This window comes from Apodemus sylvaticus, chromosome X (assembly GCF_947179515.1).
Source record: "Apodemus sylvaticus chromosome X, mApoSyl1.1, whole genome shotgun sequence".
Classification (NCBI taxonomy): domain Eukaryota; kingdom Metazoa; phylum Chordata; class Mammalia; order Rodentia; family Muridae; genus Apodemus; species Apodemus sylvaticus.
Window position 1 is genome coordinate 90,738,826 of NC_067495.1, and position 21,371 is coordinate 90,760,196.

General features: G+C 37.5%; 1 protein-coding gene across 2 annotated transcripts in view; it reads right to left on the bottom strand.

Moving 5' to 3' along the window:
• The window catches only part of Pcdh19 (protocadherin 19), a 98,285-nt gene that overhangs the window by 42,361 nt on the left and 34,553 nt on the right, over positions 1-21,371 (bottom strand). For both annotated transcript variants that reach the window (XM_052171721.1, XM_052171722.1), the window contains one exon: positions 1,278-1,336. In XM_052171721.1, coding sequence (XP_052027681.1) covers positions 1,278-1,336 — 59 coding nt within the window. The remainder of the gene's footprint in view (positions 1-1,277; positions 1,337-21,371) is intronic.

Consider the following 21,371-nt stretch of genomic DNA (forward strand, 5'->3'; position numbering starts at 1 on the left):
GGCTTTTTCGTTCTTCCTAAAAGAAATTACTTAGACAGTTTTCCATGGCTTACCTTTTGTTCAGGGATTCTCCCCAACAACTCCAAAATTTTCCAAATTATACTATGACAGGTAATACAAGTGTAATCATTTTTAAGATGACTGATGATCATCACTGAAGGTCACAAGCTATCCCAAGCCAATACAGATAAATCTACCATAGTTTTGGGGGCCAGTCTGCATCATAAATTAGATTAGATTTGAATTTGAGCTTCTTTTTCAATGAGAAAGGATTTTGTTTTCCCTTTGAATCCCACTCTTGCAATGATAGAAATTTATGGGATTACAGCCAACAAAATAATAGAATTTTCAGATCTTCTCCACTGCAGCTCTAATATACTGTTTGCTCATCTGCTTTATTGCTATTATTTTAACAAACATACTCAGTGTTCAATTTTAGCTGCAGAATAACCACTGGACCATTCAAAAGGCTATTTACATGAAACAGCAATAAAGGCATCATCTGAATGGTCAAGTGATATGCTACTTTTGGACATGACGTTCTCTCCTTTGCTTAGTTCTGTCTCTTTAAAGGTTTTCCTAATCTCTTTTTTCTCCCCATTGCAAGAATTTAGGGCATATTATATCAATACAATCTTCTCAATCTTCACCTCTACTCTGTACTCACAATATAGCTAAGTTGCAACCAGCCAATCATACAAATTTCAGATTTCATCTAAAACATTTCAAAGTGTCTTGACAAGTATTAAATTAGAAAATTTTCTTTTCCTCTCTCATCTGAAAAGCATTATAAAAGACATTTCATCTGTCATTTAAATATCTTTTAAATTTTCACAACTGTCAAAATAATAACAATTGCAGAACATACTACAAACTCCATAGGAGAACAAAAAAGTTGAGGCTGCTTATTATTTAAACAGGGTAGCAACAAAAATTTAGATATCAGTTTGATTTTGAAAGTTTTCTATTCTTTCTTATATGAATTCCAAAATTACAAGTAAAATATCTCACATCATCCCGATTTCAGTTTAATTTTGTATATATTTTGAGCGAAATAAATATGATGCAAGGCCAATAGTGACTATCCTTGTGTGATGTAACTGAGAGTGATTCTTACTTTCTATATTTTCTCTAAATCTCCCACACTTCGTAGCAAAGTACAAAGGCATTTGTCACAACATCTAAAAGGACATAGGTCTTGAGAATTAATGTTTTGGGTTTTTTTAAATATATTAAAGCCAGTTCAGAAAAAGGAATGTGAAGGCAAACCAACCTACCTTTTGATTAAATGGGCACGGCTATTCACGTAGTTAGAGTCAAAGGAATAGTTTTCAGTCTGCAATGAAAAAGAAAAAGATTAAAAATGACTCATAATAAGAAGCCAAGTGTTCTACTTAAAAGAATTGTTTGTTGTTTTTTTATTGTGCAAAAAACAATGAATGAACCCAAAGCAAAGCCATTGTTGGGCAGCAGCTTGATGAATGCCTTCTTTGGGGGTCCCCAAGTTCCCTCCAAAAGAAGCAACGTATTCTTGGAGACCTGGGTGGAATTGATACAAACTTCTTGAGAATATGGCTGGCTACTGACCATGTAACCACTTAGAGAGAAGAAAGAGTATGACTCACAATCATTACAGAAACTAATTGCTTCCCATTCCCCAGTAGAGACCATTTTATGCCCATCAAATTGACTATAAGTTCAAAGGTATTTTTATTAGAAGTAGATAATTAACATGTTAAAATATTTATTCCAAAGATATGGAAATGCAACAAGGTAATCCCCTACTGTGGGTTTAAACGCTGCACTTTCCTTTGTTTTAAGACATTTGCTCAGCATCCTTTACACAGGATGGCTTTCCTTTTATCACAGGTATAAAGGCAAACAAGTATTATGCCCAAACCAGGGTGAAGGGCAGTCCACAGGGGGTACAAAAGTCTTTCATGTGAAACATGAAGTTTGCAAGCAAACCTCTGTCTTGGCTCCCATCATTAAAACACCACAGCCTAATCCAGTTACAGTATCTGGCTGCAGCAAGGGCTTTATAAAAGCAAATGCAGGGCACCTGCTAGATGAAAGAGGTGGGAAAACAGCGTGTGAGCACTGGGAATCATGGTAGACTGAAGGGGAACAGCCTGAGAATGGGCAGAAGCCAAGGAAGCATCTAAAGTAAAGTCAGTATCCTAGAAAATGTGATCTTACATCCAATGTTTAAAACGCAGCACTTGTTGAACCTTTGTATGAACTCCAAATGCTCAAACACCCTTCTTCCCCCATCCTGCAGTTCAGCCTTCCCCACCATTCTTTAGAGGCCTTCTGTAATCGCTTCAACTGAAAGTGCCTAGAAATGGAAATATAATAGCTGTCTACAGAACAAAATAGCAGATTCTTTTCAGATGACTACCTGTCAGACATTGCCTGTTCTAGGCTGTTAGATGCAGTCCTGGAATTCAAAGACTCACAGTTTCATAGAGGAGAAAATGAGGCAAGTAACAGCAGATCCAGCTACCACATGGACACTATACAGCCAAAAGGCAGGGTAAGGGCCCTAGAGTAGGTAGGTAGTTGACACTGAATAGTTGGAAGGGGGAAAGGGAAGAGAGAATTGGAAAGGAAACAAAGCTCCACCAGTGTCCTGTAGTTACTCACAGGTGTCCATATTCCCTATACAGCTCTCACTTGAAGACACACTGTGCAACATCTACTTACACCGTTTTTATCTAACTATTTAGATACCCTCTAGCATAAGCACAAGTTTTGATGATATTGGAAGAAATGCCTTTCAAGAATAAAAATAAAAATTGTCAGTACATTTCTACTTTATCGATTGGTAAGTGAATGCTGAGGTTGTGACAACAGTCATTGGTAGAGGACAAGGCAAGCGTGAAACTGTTGGGAATATGACCTTAGTGTTTGATGTGGTAAGTCATTCGGCAGAAACATTTGAGCAAATTCATTTTACCAGCCGGGCAGTGGTGGCACACACCTGTAATCCCAGCACTTGGGAGACATAGGCAGGTGGATTTCTAAGTCCGAGGCTAGCCTGATCTACAGAGTGAGTTCCAGGACAGCCAGGGCTACACAGAGAAACCCTGTCTTGAAAAACCAAAATAAAATTTATTTTACCAACACAATGGGCAAAATGGTGTTGCTTAGGTATGTTTTATTTTTGTTTTATGACAGTGCAATATACAATTTAACAAAAAGTTATCAGCTACTCAAAATCATGCTACCCCTGTGACAACAGAGAACAGACTAAGCTCTGTGATTCACGTCGCTGTTTCACTGTTGTCAAACGACTTAAGTTTTCTGTGCCTCAGTTTTCTTTTTTTTAAAAAAGATGTATTAATTTTATGTATATGACTTCACTGTTGCTGTCTTCAGACACACCAGAAGAGGGAGTCAGATCTCATTACGGATAGTTATGAGCCACCATGTGGTTGCTGGGAATTGAACTCAGGACCTCTGGAAGAGCAGTCAGTGCTCTTAACCGCTGAGTCATCTCTCCAGCCGGTGCCTCAGTTTTCTACTATGAGAAATACAAACCATGAGAACCAAGATTATTCCCTTAGGAGTTAATACTAGTACTAGCAACATTTGCAAAATTATTCTTCTCTGCTCAAAAATGACAAAAGTATGTCTATGGACGTTTTCTTTTGGTTTTGGTTTGCTTGTTTGTTTTCACTTTCCCTGTAAATTTGAACAGATTTTTTTTTTACTTGAATGAAGTAAATTTCCTAAGGGAATAATCTATACCACCATGAGGTATCCCATTTGTGGTCAATGAGTTAGTAGTAGAGAAAATTCTAGAAGTCCTGGTTATAATGACTTTCACAATTCTCCCTTCTCACCAAGTTTCACAGATTGGCTAACCATTGACAGATGCATTAGCTATGATATGCCACTCATGATAGAGAAATGCCATTGTATTTTATCATCTTTCTCTACCTTCCTTCTTCTTTACACTTACTGAGTAAACATCCCAGTGTGAATCCTGAACTTCAAATATAAGTGTTTCATTATTCAAACCACCATATGGACTGTGCTATATTCTAATAAAACACATTGTAGAACCAACTTTCTCAGAATGAATGGGGCTCCAATTCATCCATCATCCATCGTCTTTTACCTTTAACTTCCATTTAATCCCTAAACTAGCTGGGTTGTAATTGCAGGAACACAGCAGAATCATTCACATGAAAACAGAATCCATGATTCTGGTTTCAGTAGTACATTCAGAATAACTGAATTAACTAGACTTATTTTATTATGGGTCTATTTATGCACCAAGAATTATAGCTCAGGACGAGGAGATGCCTTAGCAGGTAAATCATTTACTGCATAAGCATGAAGACTGAATTCTATATGTCCTGAGCCCACCCAAAAGCAAAGTGGGCCAAGCAGCTTATCTGTAATCCTTTGGGGGTTGGATACAGAGACTACCCAGATTGTGCTAACTAGCCAGCCTAGCTGAAACCATCATCTTTATGTTCCATGAGGAGCATGCCTCTATGTGGAGGAGAATGACTGAGGAAGACAACTGACATCAAAGTCAAGACTACACACACATGCAAACATACCACACATACATGTACAAAGAAAGAAGTACTGGATCCAGGTATATTCTCAAATCTAATTCTTGTAAACTGAAAGAATCAATTTGTCCTCATCTGGTGGAGTATAGAGTAATTGGTAGAGAAACCCGAGAAAGAGCCATCTTGTGGTAATGAACTGTAACACCTTGCACATCTGAAAGAGTGTTTCTCAGCTCCCAGTGCACATCAGTATCACTTTGGGAACGTTTTTAAAAGTACCATCTCCCAAAGATGCTGAGATAATTGGTCTGGAATTCATACTACTTTTAAAGTTTCTCCAGCAAATTGAACGTATCTCCATGGTGAAGTCCAAGGGTCATGAACAAGGAACTAGATATAGGCTTTGGCCAAATGTCCCATGTTCGCTAATACAAGATCAACTGATCATATGAGAGCACTTCTGTAAGTTTATTAGTCAAAGTGATCTCAATGTAGAATAAAGAACCACAGAAGAAACAGAATTTTCAAGAAATAATAACAGAGATTTCCTTTTTGTGTGAATATATTAGCTCCTGGTTAGCCTTATTTAATCAAAATTTGCTTGATATTATTCCAGTCCCATCTCTAAGTATTCTAAATGGCAAATAACATGAAACATTTGAGAGAGAAAATTTTCTCTAAATGTCACATTAATTTAACTAGAAAATGTCCCCATCTCTAATGAGACAGCCAGGTTAACACAGAAACGCAGCAAAGAGACAAGAACAACATTTGTTTCTGAAAACGTAATTTTGACATTAAAAATGGGTCAAGAGCAAACTTTTATTTCTGGTCTTGATGGGAAATATGTCACATTTAAAGTCACCCAATACATTCACAAATTCTTTCCCTAGCCAGAAGCCTTTTTCCCTTAGGAATTTATCAAAGACAGACTTCTTAGTTGGTCTTGATTTAGTAAAACCTTGGTTTTTCTACAGTATATAAAGAATGAATATTTCAGGCTAGCTAAGATGTTTAGAGGTTTGGATTTTTTCCCCTTTTATAACTGAAACAACCATACTTCTTTCTTACTTGTTTCTGAAATGTATCACCAAACTGCCCTCTTTGGAGTATAAAATCATAATAATTTAACCTTTCATTTGTTATTTGTGGGTACCCTTCTATACATAAAAATACTAAGAAATGGTGGGTTTAACCTGTAACTTCAGTGAGCCCAAAGCACTGTTTGTAGGTGGCTCTCAGCTTTAACTTAAGAGGAACCCTACATGTTGCTGTCTCTCAAGACCCTTCTGCCATTTTATACATGATGCGTTTACTTCGTTGTGTTCTTGGAAACTATAAAATTATATGCATGAGCACAGTCTAGAAAATAAGTTAATACTTTGTATTTTTAATTTTTTTATTTTTTAATTTTTCGAGACAGGGTTTCTCTGTGTAGCCCTGGCTGTCCTGGAACTCACTCTATAGACCAGGCTGGCCTCAAACTCAGAAATCCACCTGCCTCTGTCTCCCAGAGTGCTGGGATTACAGGCATGTGCCACCACCGCCTGGCTAAGTTAATACTTTGTGAGTAGTGAGCGTGAAAATGTGGTTCTATAATAGAAATTACACTGTCTTCAATGCATGGAGTTTGTGTAGTGGTCTGGGTTTTGTGGATTTTTTTTTTTTTTTTTTTTTTTTTTTTTTTTTGTATTTCGGCTGCTTAGGTACCTTCTTTGTTTGCTACTTTCTATCCTCAGCATCCTTCTGGATATATGAAACTTGGAGTGAGACTTTAGGGTGGGTGATATGTTATGTTTCTATGTTAATAAGTCTGGCACATCCGAAGTCAAATACTTCCACTTTGTCAGGCCCTCGAGGTAGCAGAGGATGCCCTACTTTAATTGTCATTTTGTATTACTTTTACAGTTCACTGAGTTGTGCCCTAGTCTCTGCAAGACTGACTGCAGCTCTCTCAGCACCGCATTTATCACTAGAAGAGACTTAAACCCTAAGGAGAAAGAAGCCCAATAAATGCAAATATCCAGGACTAGACTCTTTGCCCAGTGGCACAAATCCCCAGGCCACTACACAAGCTATAAAAAGGTTTCAGACCTGGGATTAAAACAGAGATTTTTCAGACCTAAAGGTTTGTATTTGAAAAATGAACAATCTTTTAAATTGCACTTTAAAATTCCCACCAAACTGAAGAGCATTACAACTGCAGTTTGCTCCTTTTAAATGGTTAACTCTTAACTCACTTTGCAATATAAACTATGAAACTGAAGCCCCAAATCAGATGCACAGCAAAGTGATTTTTAATTGCTGCTTATTATCTTAACAGCTAACTCCCAATAATAATAATTGTGTCCATTGATCAATGACGAAAAGACCCAGAACCTTTTCCCAAACTGAATACTCCTTGTGATATTCAAAAGACCATCATTTCACAGTGTTTTTTTTAATGAAGTGACAAATGAGCTTTTTCCTGCTTCCTATGCCTAACACATAAAAATGAAAATGTAAGTTCTGCATAGCAGTAAAGCCAAAATGCCTCCAGCTAGAATGTATATTCAAAGACTCATCCATCCACACAGCAACAGATAAAATAGGAATTACTTGCATCAGAATAAAAGGTAGCATACCAGAGTTCCTACCACTAAGAAAGACAACCAGTAACCACAAGCTGTAAATCTGATGCTTTCTATACACTCAAGCCCCAGTTCTGAAAAACAAATGCACATATTTTCAAGCAGACAGGTATGTGTGCATGCACATACCTCAGTTTTCTACACATGGTTGTCACTCACTCCCAGATGACCTTGGATCATTTTACTCCTAAAGAATTTATGTCATCCATCTTCAAAGTGAGATTAACCAAAAAGATCTTAGGGCTTCCTTCCTAGTTCAAAATGTCCTTTTCCATCAAAGGTCTTCTTAAACAAACCTTATAGTTTTCTACAGGAATCTGTACAATTCTAATGCAAAAGTCATACTGAAAGCAGGGGTTAAACTTGATACCATCAGGCAAGCAAATACAAGTCCTTGGACCTGTCACTAAGTCTTTGATAGGACATAATATTATCTGATACAGAATGTTCTCTGGAGCCATTAAATGTCTATTGTTTGTGAAAATACAAAATCAATAAGGCCACAGTATGAGTAAATGCAGGTTAAGAGTAAACAAAATGAAGTCATGGAAGGCAAACTACCTCATTCCCCATAAACAAAACTCAACTCAAGGATTAAGTAGCTATCAAACACATGTGAGCAAATCCCTGAATCGAAGCTCCACCCCAAATATGAAGCTACAACACATTAAGGCTATTTTGCAGGCAGGCACTAGCACAGCGTGCTTTCATCTCCATATATCAAAGCACTTTACAAGCAGGTGCCAACTGTTACCCCTCATCCCTCTATGAGCCAAGAAAACAAACACAGGAATTAAATACTACAGCCAGGTTAAATACTAACTCAGCTGAAACAGGTCTTAACAACAAGGACCACATGAAAACTACCAGGAACACTGTTCCTGGCATTACCTACTACTGAAATGGAAAACAAATACAAGACTCATAACATCAACGGTGAAGTAATTAGCCTCTTTCATGCTTGTTTTTACTCAGAGTGACATTTCTTGGCTGCTTGTAATGAAGGGGTGAGTAGAGTGTAGTCTAGCAGTTAGACAAAGGAAAAAAGGAAAACCTGGCACACCAACTAACGATAGTTCCCCAGAACTAGATGGAGGACCCAGTCATCTGAGCTAAGGGATCCAGGAAGGAGTGATTTCCTTCCTTGGAAAGTTGGTGAGCATTTCAATTGTCATTTAGAGGCAATGGCAACCATCTTTAGAACATGAAGTAAGATAACTTGTGAAAATGTATGCAGTGGTTTCCATTTCAGAAGCTGTGCTGTGATAAAAACTGATATGAGAAATCAATTTGATCCTCAATAAACAGAAAGAAAACAAAATTCATCTCAGACCTGCCATCAGCAATGACAGTGATCCGCAGTAGGAGTTACCCTAGATCCGTCTGATCTTCAAGCACTCTTAGAACCTGTGGTGGTCCATTCTTTTCCATTAAGTTATACTTTACCAGTTCCTCAATTCCTTCCTATTTAGCAGCTATAGAGCCCTGGCTGCCTGCAGAGTACAGTTTCTATTGAGCCAGCCTAGTCAGCTGAAAAGACTTTCAAAATATTTGCAGGATAAGTGGCAGGTGGCCCTGTGCCTGTGCGCCAAAACAACACCCCCAAATTCAGTTCCAACCCCAATCCCATTATTTAGATTATACATCATTTAAAACCCAATTGCTTCCACAAGCTTATTTAAAAGTAAAAAAAAAAAATAAGTCTTTGGCACAGCACTCTAAATCCATGTCCCTTGTCCCAGCTTGTTGCTCAAGCCTACACTATGTGAACATGCTGGCAAAGACAACGGAACAGTCTCCCATCTTAGAAATAGTGAGTGCATTAGCTTCTCATATTGATATTTTCTAATTAGATACAATACAATAGATCATTTCCATGTTTGCGGTCAATAAGACCTCCATGGTCCTCTTTCGCTGAAGATATTTTGACTTCTGCTGTAGCAGAGTAGGCTCTCAGCATCCTGGGATGAATGGAGAGAAACATGGACACACAGAGCGTTCACATGTATTTCCTATCACAAGCAAGTTCATAGATTAATTTTACCTTTTAAGTACTAGTTTAAGGTCTCATGAGGCACAATAAACATTTCTCAAAATTGGGGCTCCACGGTTACTTAACATTGGCAACCTCCTAATTATGAGTGTAGTTGAAATAAAGAGTACTTCCCTCTATGCAAATTATTAGGTACTGAATGAAACCCACAGTAGTGTATCCTCCAGTTCTTAGTGACAAAAGAAGGCATTGCAGGAATTAGAATTAGAGAGAGAAACTTATGAGCCATAAGTGAGAAGAAATAAGAGCATGCAAAAGTTGTGATGGAAATATTAACTCATTCTGTATGGTAGACGGATGAAGAGGAGGGCATATAGAATTTGACACATGTTGAAGACAGCAATTCAAAGCAAAAGGCTACTGTCTGCTGTGGAATACTGGCAGCCATGAACGTGAAGGCCATTATTGCACCTCACAAAATAGCTAAATGTTATCAGCAGCTTGAAATTGTCAAAGCATTAGCAATCTGTAATGCAGTTATGGAAAGAACCAACAGTGCAACAATTACTAAAGTACCTTGTATTTATATGGAACCATTTATCACAAGATTTCCAGAAGGTTTAATGGGCTCTTATAGAAAGGGATCATTTCCCCCCACAGCTGAGACACAATAGTCATTCTGCAACCAGTAACAGTAAATATAAAGGGTTGCTGGAGAGAGGGGAATTACTAAACCTTACAGAAACCATGAAGGAGAGGAATTATTTTTAGACAGGCAGAAAACACATACCCAAGTTGGAAACTACGGCTGACAGTAGCTACATTTTCTACAGAGCTCGTGGCACAGAATTGAAGAATTTTGCTTATCATTCAGCCAGCAAGACTTCTGTGAGGTGCTTAATGACTGTAATAGAGCAGGTGCCTCCTATTAATAAGAATTAGCATTTGAAAATGAACACACTGCACAAAAGTTGCCATTCTTTTCTAGAAAGCCTTTTAGCTAACATGAGCTAGCTAAACCTCCTGCTACCATTATGAACTAAATAAATATTATTAGCTCTCCTAATGGCATGACAGAGGAGGTGAAGGGATTTATCCTCTACTCGAAAGGGGCGTCAAGCATCTGCAAATAGAATTTGAGACTGTTCACACCAGGTCCTATGCTCACACCACCAAAACCACACCTCATTAGGATTCTGGGAAACTCAATGAAATGGAAGTAATTAGGACTGGCTGACTGAGTATACTACTTGGGAGAGGAAAAAAATGTCCCCAGCCTGCTTAAACATGACAAGTCCAAGGGCAGTGAGCACAACGACAGCAATTTACTCCTGAAGGAAGATTAAGAAATAATGAGGGGGAACTCCTCAAAGTCCTTCTACCATCAGAGGTTCTCCCAGCCCAGCAAAACCCAGAATGAATTCCAAACTCAACTGTCAAAAACAGAAAACAAAAACCAAAAAATAGCCTACTGTCAGAAACACAATGCCATGCTGTGTCAGAAAGCACAGCCCTTCAACCTGAGTCAGTTATATCTCCCTTCCTTTCCACCATTCTACTAGCACTCCCCAGCTCTTCCCTGACCCGTGTTTTAAGTACAGCTCCATCTGTTTCATGCATTCATAAGTAGTACTCCTCATTCTCGACAGCCCAATATTTGTGCTTACTTGATTCTATTTTGTTTTGTTAGTTGGTTGGTTGGTTTTGTTTGTTTGTTTGTTTGTTTGAGACATAGTCTCATGTAATCAAAACATACCTTGAACTCATTTTCCTCCTGCCTTCTAAATGCCTGGATAGCAAATATGCTATATTGTACCCAGGTCCTGTGTCCACTTAAAAACAGACATTTGGTCTGGGCTTAAATCAGTAAAAATAGATGTGGCGGTTCTTTCTTTCTCTTTTTTTATTCAATATATTTTTTATTTACATTTCAAATGATTTCCCCTTTTCTGGCTCCCCACTCCCCAAAAGTCCCATAAGCCCTCTTGCCTGCCCCTGTTCTCCCATCCACCCCTTCCCACTTCCCTGTTCTGGTTTTGCCCTATACTGCTACACTGAGTCTTTCCAGAACCAGGGGCCACTCCTCCGTTCTTCTTGAACCTCATTTGATGTGTGGATTATGTTTTGGGTATTCCAATTTTCTAGGCTAATATCCGCTTATTAATGAGTGCATACCGTGATTGATCTTTTGAGACTCGGTTACCTCACTTAGTATGATGTTCTCCAACTCCATCCATTTGTCTAAGAACTTCATGAATTCATTGTTTCTAATGGCTGAATAGTACTCCATTGTGTAGATATACCACATTTTCTGTATCCATTCCTCCGTTGAGGGAAACCTGGGTTCTTTCCAGCTTCTGACTATTATAAATAGGGCTGCTATGAACATAGTGGAGTTCATATCATTATTACATGCTGGAGAATCCTAATACATACACATACACACATACACACACACACAAACACACACACACACACACACACGTTTTTTCATAAAGGAAAGAACAGTATATGTTTTTTTTTATATGTTTAAATGTCTTTTCTTTAGTATAAAAGGTAAAAGGTACCCTGGAGACAGTTTACAGAGATCGTTCTAAGCTTACAAAAAATCATAAAACATTTTTTAATTCCCAGAAAGCTTTTGAAAAAAGTTAGAGAAGGTTCTGTCTACATGTTAGGCCTGCTAACGTCATGGGACCTCCCTGACTCTCAATTTCCTGATTTATTAATATATAAGCTTGGAAAAGAAAATGCCTGTCCTCACCACCTCGAAGGTGCTATTAGGGTCAAACGGAACAATGTCTGTATCAATGCTTTCTAAAACTGACTCCACAGACATGTGACATGTCTTAGCATCAGCTTGGAAACTTGCTTTTTCTTCCATATTTATTTGTATTTCTAACTAAAATTTCACTGAGCATTGTGAATACATTTTATTCCTACATTTTCTTGCTGATATGTATTTTCTTATTCTGGTGCTATTTGTTTTATCAACAAAAACAGTATAAACAATCTTTCTTCTGTCACATAGGATTATGTGTGTATGTATTTATATGTATATACACATACACATATATACACATATACATATATATACATATATATATATATATACACATATACACACACATACACATACACATAGAGAATGTGAGAACTACCTTAGTGTAGAAATGGCCACATACTGTCAAAAATCAAGGCAGGATTTGAGATGTTTTAAAAGCCTTTATAAACTAGTTTTCTTTCGCCCCATTTCATTTCTTTGTTATGATTGAACTGTCACAGAATATCTTTTCCTTAAAAAAAAAAAGTCATCTCAGGGTTAAGTAAAGCACATTAGCATGCATAATTCAGAGCTGTCAGCTGGAAATGAGCTATCATTGCAAGGCTAGTTTAGTCTGTGAGTAGGAAAACAGGATTAAAGAACTGGACAGTGTCACCAAAGCCCACTCAGAACCAATTCTGGGCACCCTCCTTCAGAGTCACACTATCCAATAGCATAGATATATGCAGCAATTTGCATTTAAATTGTCAAAATCACAATTAAGTTTACCTTGTTCTCTTTCATTGGTCATAGTAACCAGGTTTCAAAAGCTCAATGGTCACATGCAGCCAGTGGCTACAGTTTTGTTTCTAGACCATTTGTATCACCACAGAAATTTTTAGTGGCAGCAATAATGTGGAAGAAAGCTGTTGGCTTGTGACTCAGCATTCTCCAGTATTGAAATGTAACACAAAGAATATACTCACCTCTGTCATATCACAAGATACCTTATATTGCTTATTTATGTACTACAGACTGGGCCAAACACTTTTCAAGGCTATATAGAACTATATCTTCATGGTTTATCACTGTTACATGTACAGAGAAGGTACTCAAAGACTGGTGTCAGCTGATTGACCACCATCTTGTATAGGACTATCTCTGACCTGTCTCTTCCTGAGACTGAATCAGGAATTCCAAGTGGAATATGCTCTTTCAAGACTGATGTGTATGTGAACATTGCTCAAGAATTTAAACAGAAGAGACTAATGGCTTGAGTCTAACCATAGATTTTGTATATCTTTATTCTTACTTTTCCATTCTTTTCATTTGTTCAAAATACCATTTATTAACCTAAAAAGAAAAGGAAACTGGTACTCTCTATTTCTATCAACATGCCAGTATGCAACACAAATGATTTTAAATACAAAATAATTCCTCAAAGGGGGCACTTGACAACTTAACAATTTAAAACACTTTTTGGGCTATGGATCTCATTAACTCAATTAAAAATGTTTTCTCATCAAACACCTATATTGATATGGCAATTGTTTTTACAAAATATTATATCAAAGAATAAGTCTTCATTCAGTGAAGAACAAAAAGTACTATTCTCAGTTTTAAGTTGCTGGGGGAAAGTGGGGTTCACAGGGTTTCTGAATACATGATTGGTAGCCATGAGTCATCAAGTGAAAGAGTTTTAGGCAAGAGCCTAAACTCTCTTGCTCCCAAATAAGGGGCGCATATTGGAAATTTGGAAAGAATCGAAAATAGAAGCCCATTTGGTGGAGTTACTGCTTTTGTTTTTGTTCTGCAGTCCCTTTTGAATCCTATCCTTCATAAATTAAAGAAATATATTCTTTAATGCAGTATTAATTATTCTTCATCTCACAATGGAGCCTTCAGTTGCTTGATTGTCAAATGTGATCATTTGGAAAGATTTTAAAATCTTCACTGAATCCATACAATTATGCAATGTGCTGCACAGTGTGGTCTTTGAAGAATTCCTTTTTGGTCTCTGAACCACCACAAAATCACATTATTCAAAGACAACTAAAATTCAGTATAACTTTAACAATTATCTTATCCCCTGCTTCCCTCTTTTCTCCCTGTCCATACCCTCACTTTATCCCCCACCCTCAGCATCTAAATAAATAATAAATAATAAATAATAATAATAATTCCTCTGAGGATCTTCCAACTGCACCAATGCAGCTCCCCTAGTTATTAGAACCCCAGACATGGGATCAAAGCTCATCTCTTCCAACACTGAGGTCATCGCTCATCTCTTCCCACTTGCATCTCTCTCTCTCTCTCTCTCTCTCTCTCTCTCTCTCTCTCTCTCTCTCTCTCTCTCTCTTTCTCTCTTGTTATTTCTCCAAAAGAGCCTCAGAAGAATAAAACCCAATGCTCAAAAATACTCTCAGCTAAATTTCTCATGGGAAAAAGTAAAATTTAGTGCAAATGATATTTATAAATCACATTCTGTCAATTTTCTGTTGTTTAAGAAAACTAATTGTGCCTTAGTAAACTGTAGAGAGAGAATATATGATCCACCCAAGGAAACAAACTGTCTTTAGCTAAGTGATCAGGAGATGTGGAATGACAAAGTCCTCTGAAATACAGCCTCATTCTAGCAAATGACTTGCTTGGTTGCCACTTAAATTGCCCATCTATAATTGCTAGAAATAAACTGCAATCAAAATATAGTATCTTCTATTAGTTTGGCCCACTGGGGATTGTTTGATCAGGGGGAATTTATCCAAAAGGTAAATTTTCTCATTTTTACTGCCTCAGTGGAAACTCTGGCATTAGATGGCTGAAGGGTCTGAACTGGTGGTGAGGGTTGCATTCAGGAAGCCCTTTTTCTTTTCAGAAGAGAACTGGGTGGGTAACTCTATGGGTAACCAACAACTAAGTGGGAAAGAAGTCTGTTTTACCCACTTCCTAATAGCTTATTTGAATCACCATATTAGAGTCCCACCTTTGTGGCTGGGTCCTCATTCATTCATATTTGATGATCCTTCAGATAGAAACAGGCTGCCTTATATAATTTTTAGAATGTTTGCTGGGTAAATTGCGATATAAACAAGATTACATGGGAAGTGTTTAAACTACTTAAGAGAATAAATTAAAGTACTTTAGAAGCAATTTACAAATAATAAATATGTTAATTGCACATCACTCTTATTTATTCATTAAAACAGGTCCAAGGACTTCTACTTGGCAAAATGTCCTGGCAAGGACTTTGCTAGTCTACTTCTTATTACTCTGAACTTGAGAGAAATAAAATTGCATTTCCTTTCTATCTATATTTCCTACTGGCCTTCCCCCAAGTTAGTCTAGTCTCGATTAATCAGATTTGATGTCCTATAGAAAACAAAGTACAATGACAAAGCCATCAGCCTACGTCAAAAGATATAAAAGTCATAGATGTTCCTTCACCGTGTTTAAGGTCTTCATTTGTACAAACTAAAGGCATCCACTGCTACAAAAGGGTAGATGGAAGCAATCAGAGGACTGGAAGGGAAACAAAAGGAGATCAATCATTCCAAGATCTCACGACTGAAAAGCTTTGCTTCATGCTCTCTGACTGCCCTTGATTATTGCACAACAAATGGGAGCTAGGTCAGACTGATGCTGAAAATTTCTATGCAACTTAATAGATCCTGGTGACAGTAGGTGCGGGCTCCGGAGTCAGTACTATGAAGCATCCTTTTCCACTCCTGCCCTCAAAGAGCATACTTGTCCTGTGGCTGAGAGGAAACGAAGAAGCAATAGCAGTGTGATGCTGTGGGTGCTTCTGTGGGTGGCATCTGAGTCTATTTGTACTGCTATAACTAAAGGCCTAAGATCAAATAATCCACAAAGGGCAGATATTTGTTTTCCACAGGTTTTGAGTCCAGAAAAATCTAGTGGCAAGGTGCCAGTAAGGCACATCTGGTGAGAGCTAGTCTCTACTTCGCAAATGGCACCTTGTTTCATCCTCCAAAAAAGATAACTACTGCATCTCCATGCCATGGAAAGTGGAAAGGCAGGAAAGAATAATTAATCCTTTAAGCCTTCTAATAAGTGCACTAATTCCATTCATAAAGGCATGAATTTTACCTCCTAAAAGTGCCACTTGTTAACACTATTGTATAAGGTCTTAGGTTCAAACATGTGAGAAGGGAGCAGGAGAAACACAAACATTTAATCCACAGTTTACAGTATATGCAGAGAAGAAAGAAACAGAGAAGCCCTTGCCCCTAGGAAGCATGTGTCATGGGAACTGTCTTCAAATATGTGCAACCTATGGGAGGACTGAACTGGGAATGACCTTTGATTTGAAAGAAGAGTGTATGTTTGCTCTAGCTCTAATTCTTGTTTTTGCCAGTTTCATATCAGTATGGACGAAAAAGAAAGACCATAAGCCATGCTTAACAAAACCAAGCAACCTCTCTATAGCCACAAATCCAGCTGGATTTCGGTTGGCTCTTCTCTAAAGTTTGGAGAACAAGTTAAACTTTATACTAGTGGTGAAAAAAAATCAGTGTCCAAAGGGGTAGCTAATTAAACCACAGAGATTTATATTTGAGCCAGTAAAGGTTTTCTCTGGTGGTCAAAATGTTCATGACTTTCAAATTCTTTTTCCAGCCTTTGCATAAGGATGAGTCCTGAGACAAGTAGACCCTAGCTTGAATAATCTCTTTGAAAACTGCCTCTAGCCCACAAGTCATAGAAAGAGAGGCATCGAGCCCTTTCTGTCAGTAGGTGGAGACCTTCAGTTTCCTCAGCAGGTCAGAGTGGATGTTAGTTCTACTAGTTAAGACCGCTGTGACTTTGACTCCTTTGCTGCGAAAGAGAGACAGCAGTTTCCTTTCTCTTTATATATGGTTTAGGGATGTGGATGTTATGCTTCCTTTTTTTCTATTTTTCTCGTCATTGGCTAGGTCTGTGTCTTTCCTCCCAAGGAAACTCCAGTGCTATTGAGCCACCCTCATGCACTCCATGCATTGATGGAGCCTTAATCCTGGCCATTGAAGTGTGTATCACATCTACAATCCTCATCCTAAAGCAAAGGAAAGGCACAAGAAGCAAGAGAAATTGTGGCTCACTGGCAAAAACAATCTCTACTCACATGGGTATCTTTGTGTCTTTTCTGCATGAATAGCCTAGTCTGGAAGATTCTGAAGAGATTCTTTATGACCATTAGAAGTCTTAGGCCAACAATATACATACTATGTTGCTGTGTAAACATGGGTTACTTTTGTTTCTTCTTTCCCCCAAGTTTTTATCCTGTGCTTACAAAGACATGAGAAGATAGAGAAGGAATAAATAAAACTATGTGTGACTGTGCATTGTTCTATGATTTCTAAAACAAATAAGGACTCTGTGGCAATTAACTATTCTATTTCATAAAATTTGCTTTTTGAAATTTTAATTTCATAGATTAACATTTCTTCTGTCATTCAGATCTATTAATATTACAACTACAAGTGCATTTTGGAAAGGAACCTATAACACTAAAAAAATCTCAAAATTTCCCCCATAGCGCTACTAGGGAGGTGGAAAAGGAATGTGAAAAGGGTAGAAAAATAAGAAAGAGAATTAAAGGACTCTGAACATGATCAAATACTATCATGTTCATGCATAAAATGAAAACTACTATGTTGTACAGTTAATATACCCTAATAAGAATTGGCACCAGATGTTCATGTTCTTTTTATCTCTAGAAGGAAAATAAGCCAACATCTGAGGTTTTCCTAAGTCGTTACATCACTCCTAGCCCCAAAAGGATACCAGTCTGCAGAGGGTGTTAATCTTACTTTGTTTTATATACCTGAATACCTGAGAATAGGAAATTGTATAAAGATCAGGATTTTTTTATAATTCTGGCAGCAGAAACATCTAAGAACAGAAGGACAGCATCTGCTTATGGTTTCCTTGCTGTACCATAATATGATGGAAGGTATCACATGAAAACAGACAGCAATAGGAGGCAAGTCCATCCTTCTGTAAGAAAATAATTCTTGTGGCAACAAACCCACTTCCACAATAAAGGCATAGATCTACTTACAATAGCTTCACCCTCCCCTTGTGATTTAAAAACTTCTCAAATGCCCCACCTCATAGGACTGCAATGAGGATTATATTTCCAGAACATTAATTTTGAAGAATACATTCAACCTATAGAAGGTGTCAAGAAGATGGAAGATAGTATAACTACCATCAGTCCTATTCCACTAAAACCCTTTTTATTCTCAGTAGTGAATGCTGTTTTTTTAATAAAGAAGTATGATATAGAGCACTTTACAATAGAAGAATAACCCCCCATCACCCAAGGAACAGAAGCTAAGATTTCCAGACTCTTTATCCATTTCTTGACCTTGTTTAAAGTTCTTTCTAGTCCTTGGGTGATCTACTTAAGAGGAAGCATCCAGAAATGAACATCATCCTTTAGATGCATCCTGATCAGGAAAGACTTCAAAGGGACTGATGTCTTCCATAAACACAAGTATATATTTCATTAATGAGACTTAAGACTACATTTGTCTTAGCTGCCCCATCCCTTATAGCATATATACATTTCTAAAAAGCATCATTATCTCCACTCTAAATTGGTATCATAGGCTAATCCCAAAGAAGATCACCAGACAGGCAAGTAGAGACACTGAGGTAACCAATCTCTCAAGCAGAAGAAATGCTACAAAAAAAAATGGGAAAATCAGATCTATTTTCACTTATACACAATTAATTACTCCTGCTCACAAATGTGATTCCATATCACAATAAAAATAAAAATCAGCAAAACTAGTCTATTGCCTACTTAAAAATAAATTGAAAGAAAAAGGGCAGTTGAACTATATTCCACAGTCACCCATGTAGTTGGCCTTTACTGAAAGTCAAAACTCCCCATATGCATGTCCTTTGGCCATGCCTTTTGTTCTTTTATCTCGCCCACTCGCCTCTCTGCACTATTAAGAATTCAGTAAATATAGTCAATTATTCTAAAGGTGCCAAAACTCTCATTTCAACTGGTTTCCCAGTTAATGTACCATAGCAGAGACTGAATTGCTATTACAAGGAACTAAAAATAAAAATGTTTCAGAGTCCATAATTGGCTTGTCTGGTTGGACTTTTTAGGGAGCCAAAGTACCAGTTCCAGACTATTAGCCCTTGGTTTGTAGGAGAATAATATATTTCCTCATTAAAATATTTTGCTCTCCACAGTTTAAATTTTTTTTTAAAAAAGTTGCATTTTGTCCTGTAATTCTTCATTTTTAGGGGGGTTTGAAGCTTTGGAGGCACAGGAAAGAAGAAGAAGAAAAAAGTCACTCTTCTGTGAAAATCAGCCATTACCTTCATTAATGCTTGCCCTCCTCCTAAGTCTGTTTTTTAGCAACTCCAACATTCACCATATCCAAAGGTTTTTTATTTGTATCAAACACAGGCTATGTGTTTGTATAGAGATGCATATGTTTAAAATTAAATGTCAATGATTAGCTGTGTTAGAGGGCTAAGGTAACTATGTGCAATTATGGTAGCCAGACAACTGAAATAACAAAGTCCTAGTTCTTCCCTTCAGCCTTATCTGGTTGGAGCTTGCTGCTTTGCAATCATTATCATGTGACAGTCCTCCCACTGGAGTCCAGTGAACTCAAACATCTGGTGGTCTACCTGTGGCCTTCTGCTGGCCTCGATGTGCTATGTGATAGCACTGTGTGTGGCTTTTTAATCACACTTAGCATGATTGCAAGCAATTATCTGTGTGATCATTTCTAACGTTTTCTGGCTAGTTCTCTGGATCTCTTTTGTACTTAAACAGGCTTAGTGAGGTATAAGAATATATAGGAGCAACACTAATAAGCAAGGAAATCATCATCCTAACTGAAGGAAATAGTTTGTATAAAGTGAGAAGAAACAAAAATAACACTTACTAAAGACTAACCTTTAGTTAGTCCATTTAAATTGACAAAATTTCTCCACTCCTCCCTATCACTTTCTTTTTTGCTATATTTTTCTCCATAGCACTCATTTTACAAAATGTTTCCCTTACTGATTATACTATCCCTGTGTTTCCACTACAACATTTCTATGATGATAAAAATCATTGTTGATTTATTTCTTGCACGCAGAGCCCTGAGAAGGGCTCCTCACACAAATGAAGCATTCCGTAAATATTTATCAAATGAATGAGTATCCTTTATGCACTAGGCAAATGGTTGTGTTTAATTTTTAAATGTTAAATGCACAATATAATTGCCCACTTTTAATTGGATGACAATACATCATAAAAATGGGTCTAGAAATCCCTCCCCATATTTTTCTTGTTTTCAGCTTTCTAAGTTCTAAGATGAACCTGAAGCCAGATTTACTGGGACAGGGAAAGTCAGACAGAACCTAGCCACCTCCACATTTTCTATATCCTGTACAGTCTTACTGCCAAGACACTCTTTGCAACACCTTGTCTTTTCCAACAGGGTGCCTATATGTAAAATAGAAAGATGGACTGCCTTTTCCTGCTCATGAGATTTTAACATGAGGCTGAAAGTGCATTGGCTTATTTCTAAGGCATTAACTTGGAGCCCTTGATAAAAAGCTGGTTAGTAGAATTGCCTCCAAACTTGATTTTTATGGGTCAGCCAGAACACCATTTTCTGGCCTAGAAGTCTCAACTGCCAAACTGGGATAGGGAAAAAGTGGAGAAGGGAGGCAGAAGGAGTAGAAGAGGATATGTGAGGGGTGAATGGGAGGGAGAGAGGGAGGGAGAGAGGGAGGGAGGGAGGAGAAAGACAGAGAGAGACAGAGAAATAGAGAACAAAGAATGCAACTTCCATTCAATGGAAGTTCAATTCACAAGCAAATCATCTGGAATTTGCAAAATCCTAAAAGCTTCTGGTGAGTTGTGTTCAAGCTGGTACAGACAAAGAACTCTAGATCAAAGACTTGTACTCAAGTCCTGTTCATGTGAGACCTCAGAAAAATTACACAATTTACATATATTTTAGTTTCTTTAAATATAAAACTAAGATACTAGTAGTTTCTGGGCTCTTAGGGTCATTGTAAGGATTAATTTTGATAATAGGTGAGAAAAAATTCAAACATCCACTAAGTAACACAGGCTAGGTACTAAAATAAATGTCTTAAGCTCTCTTTGCTTGTCATAACCCTTATTATTTTAGGCAAGGAATAGGAAATAAATTTGCTATTTAAAACCACTACCAGAAGTCTCTAATTCCTTCTATGAACAATAGCATCCTCTGAAAGGATGACCTCATTAAGGGAAACTGATTTCCTTTTTAATCTCCCTTCCTCTTGTCTTTGTACTAATAGAAGGAAAACATCTTAACATGCGGAGATGTACAGAGAAGAAACAGACTTTATAGTCTACTTGGTGTGCAGGAAACAGAAAAAGAAAGATCTTCATAGACACCTCCTGTTTGTTTCTTAGGAGCAAACCCATCATCAAG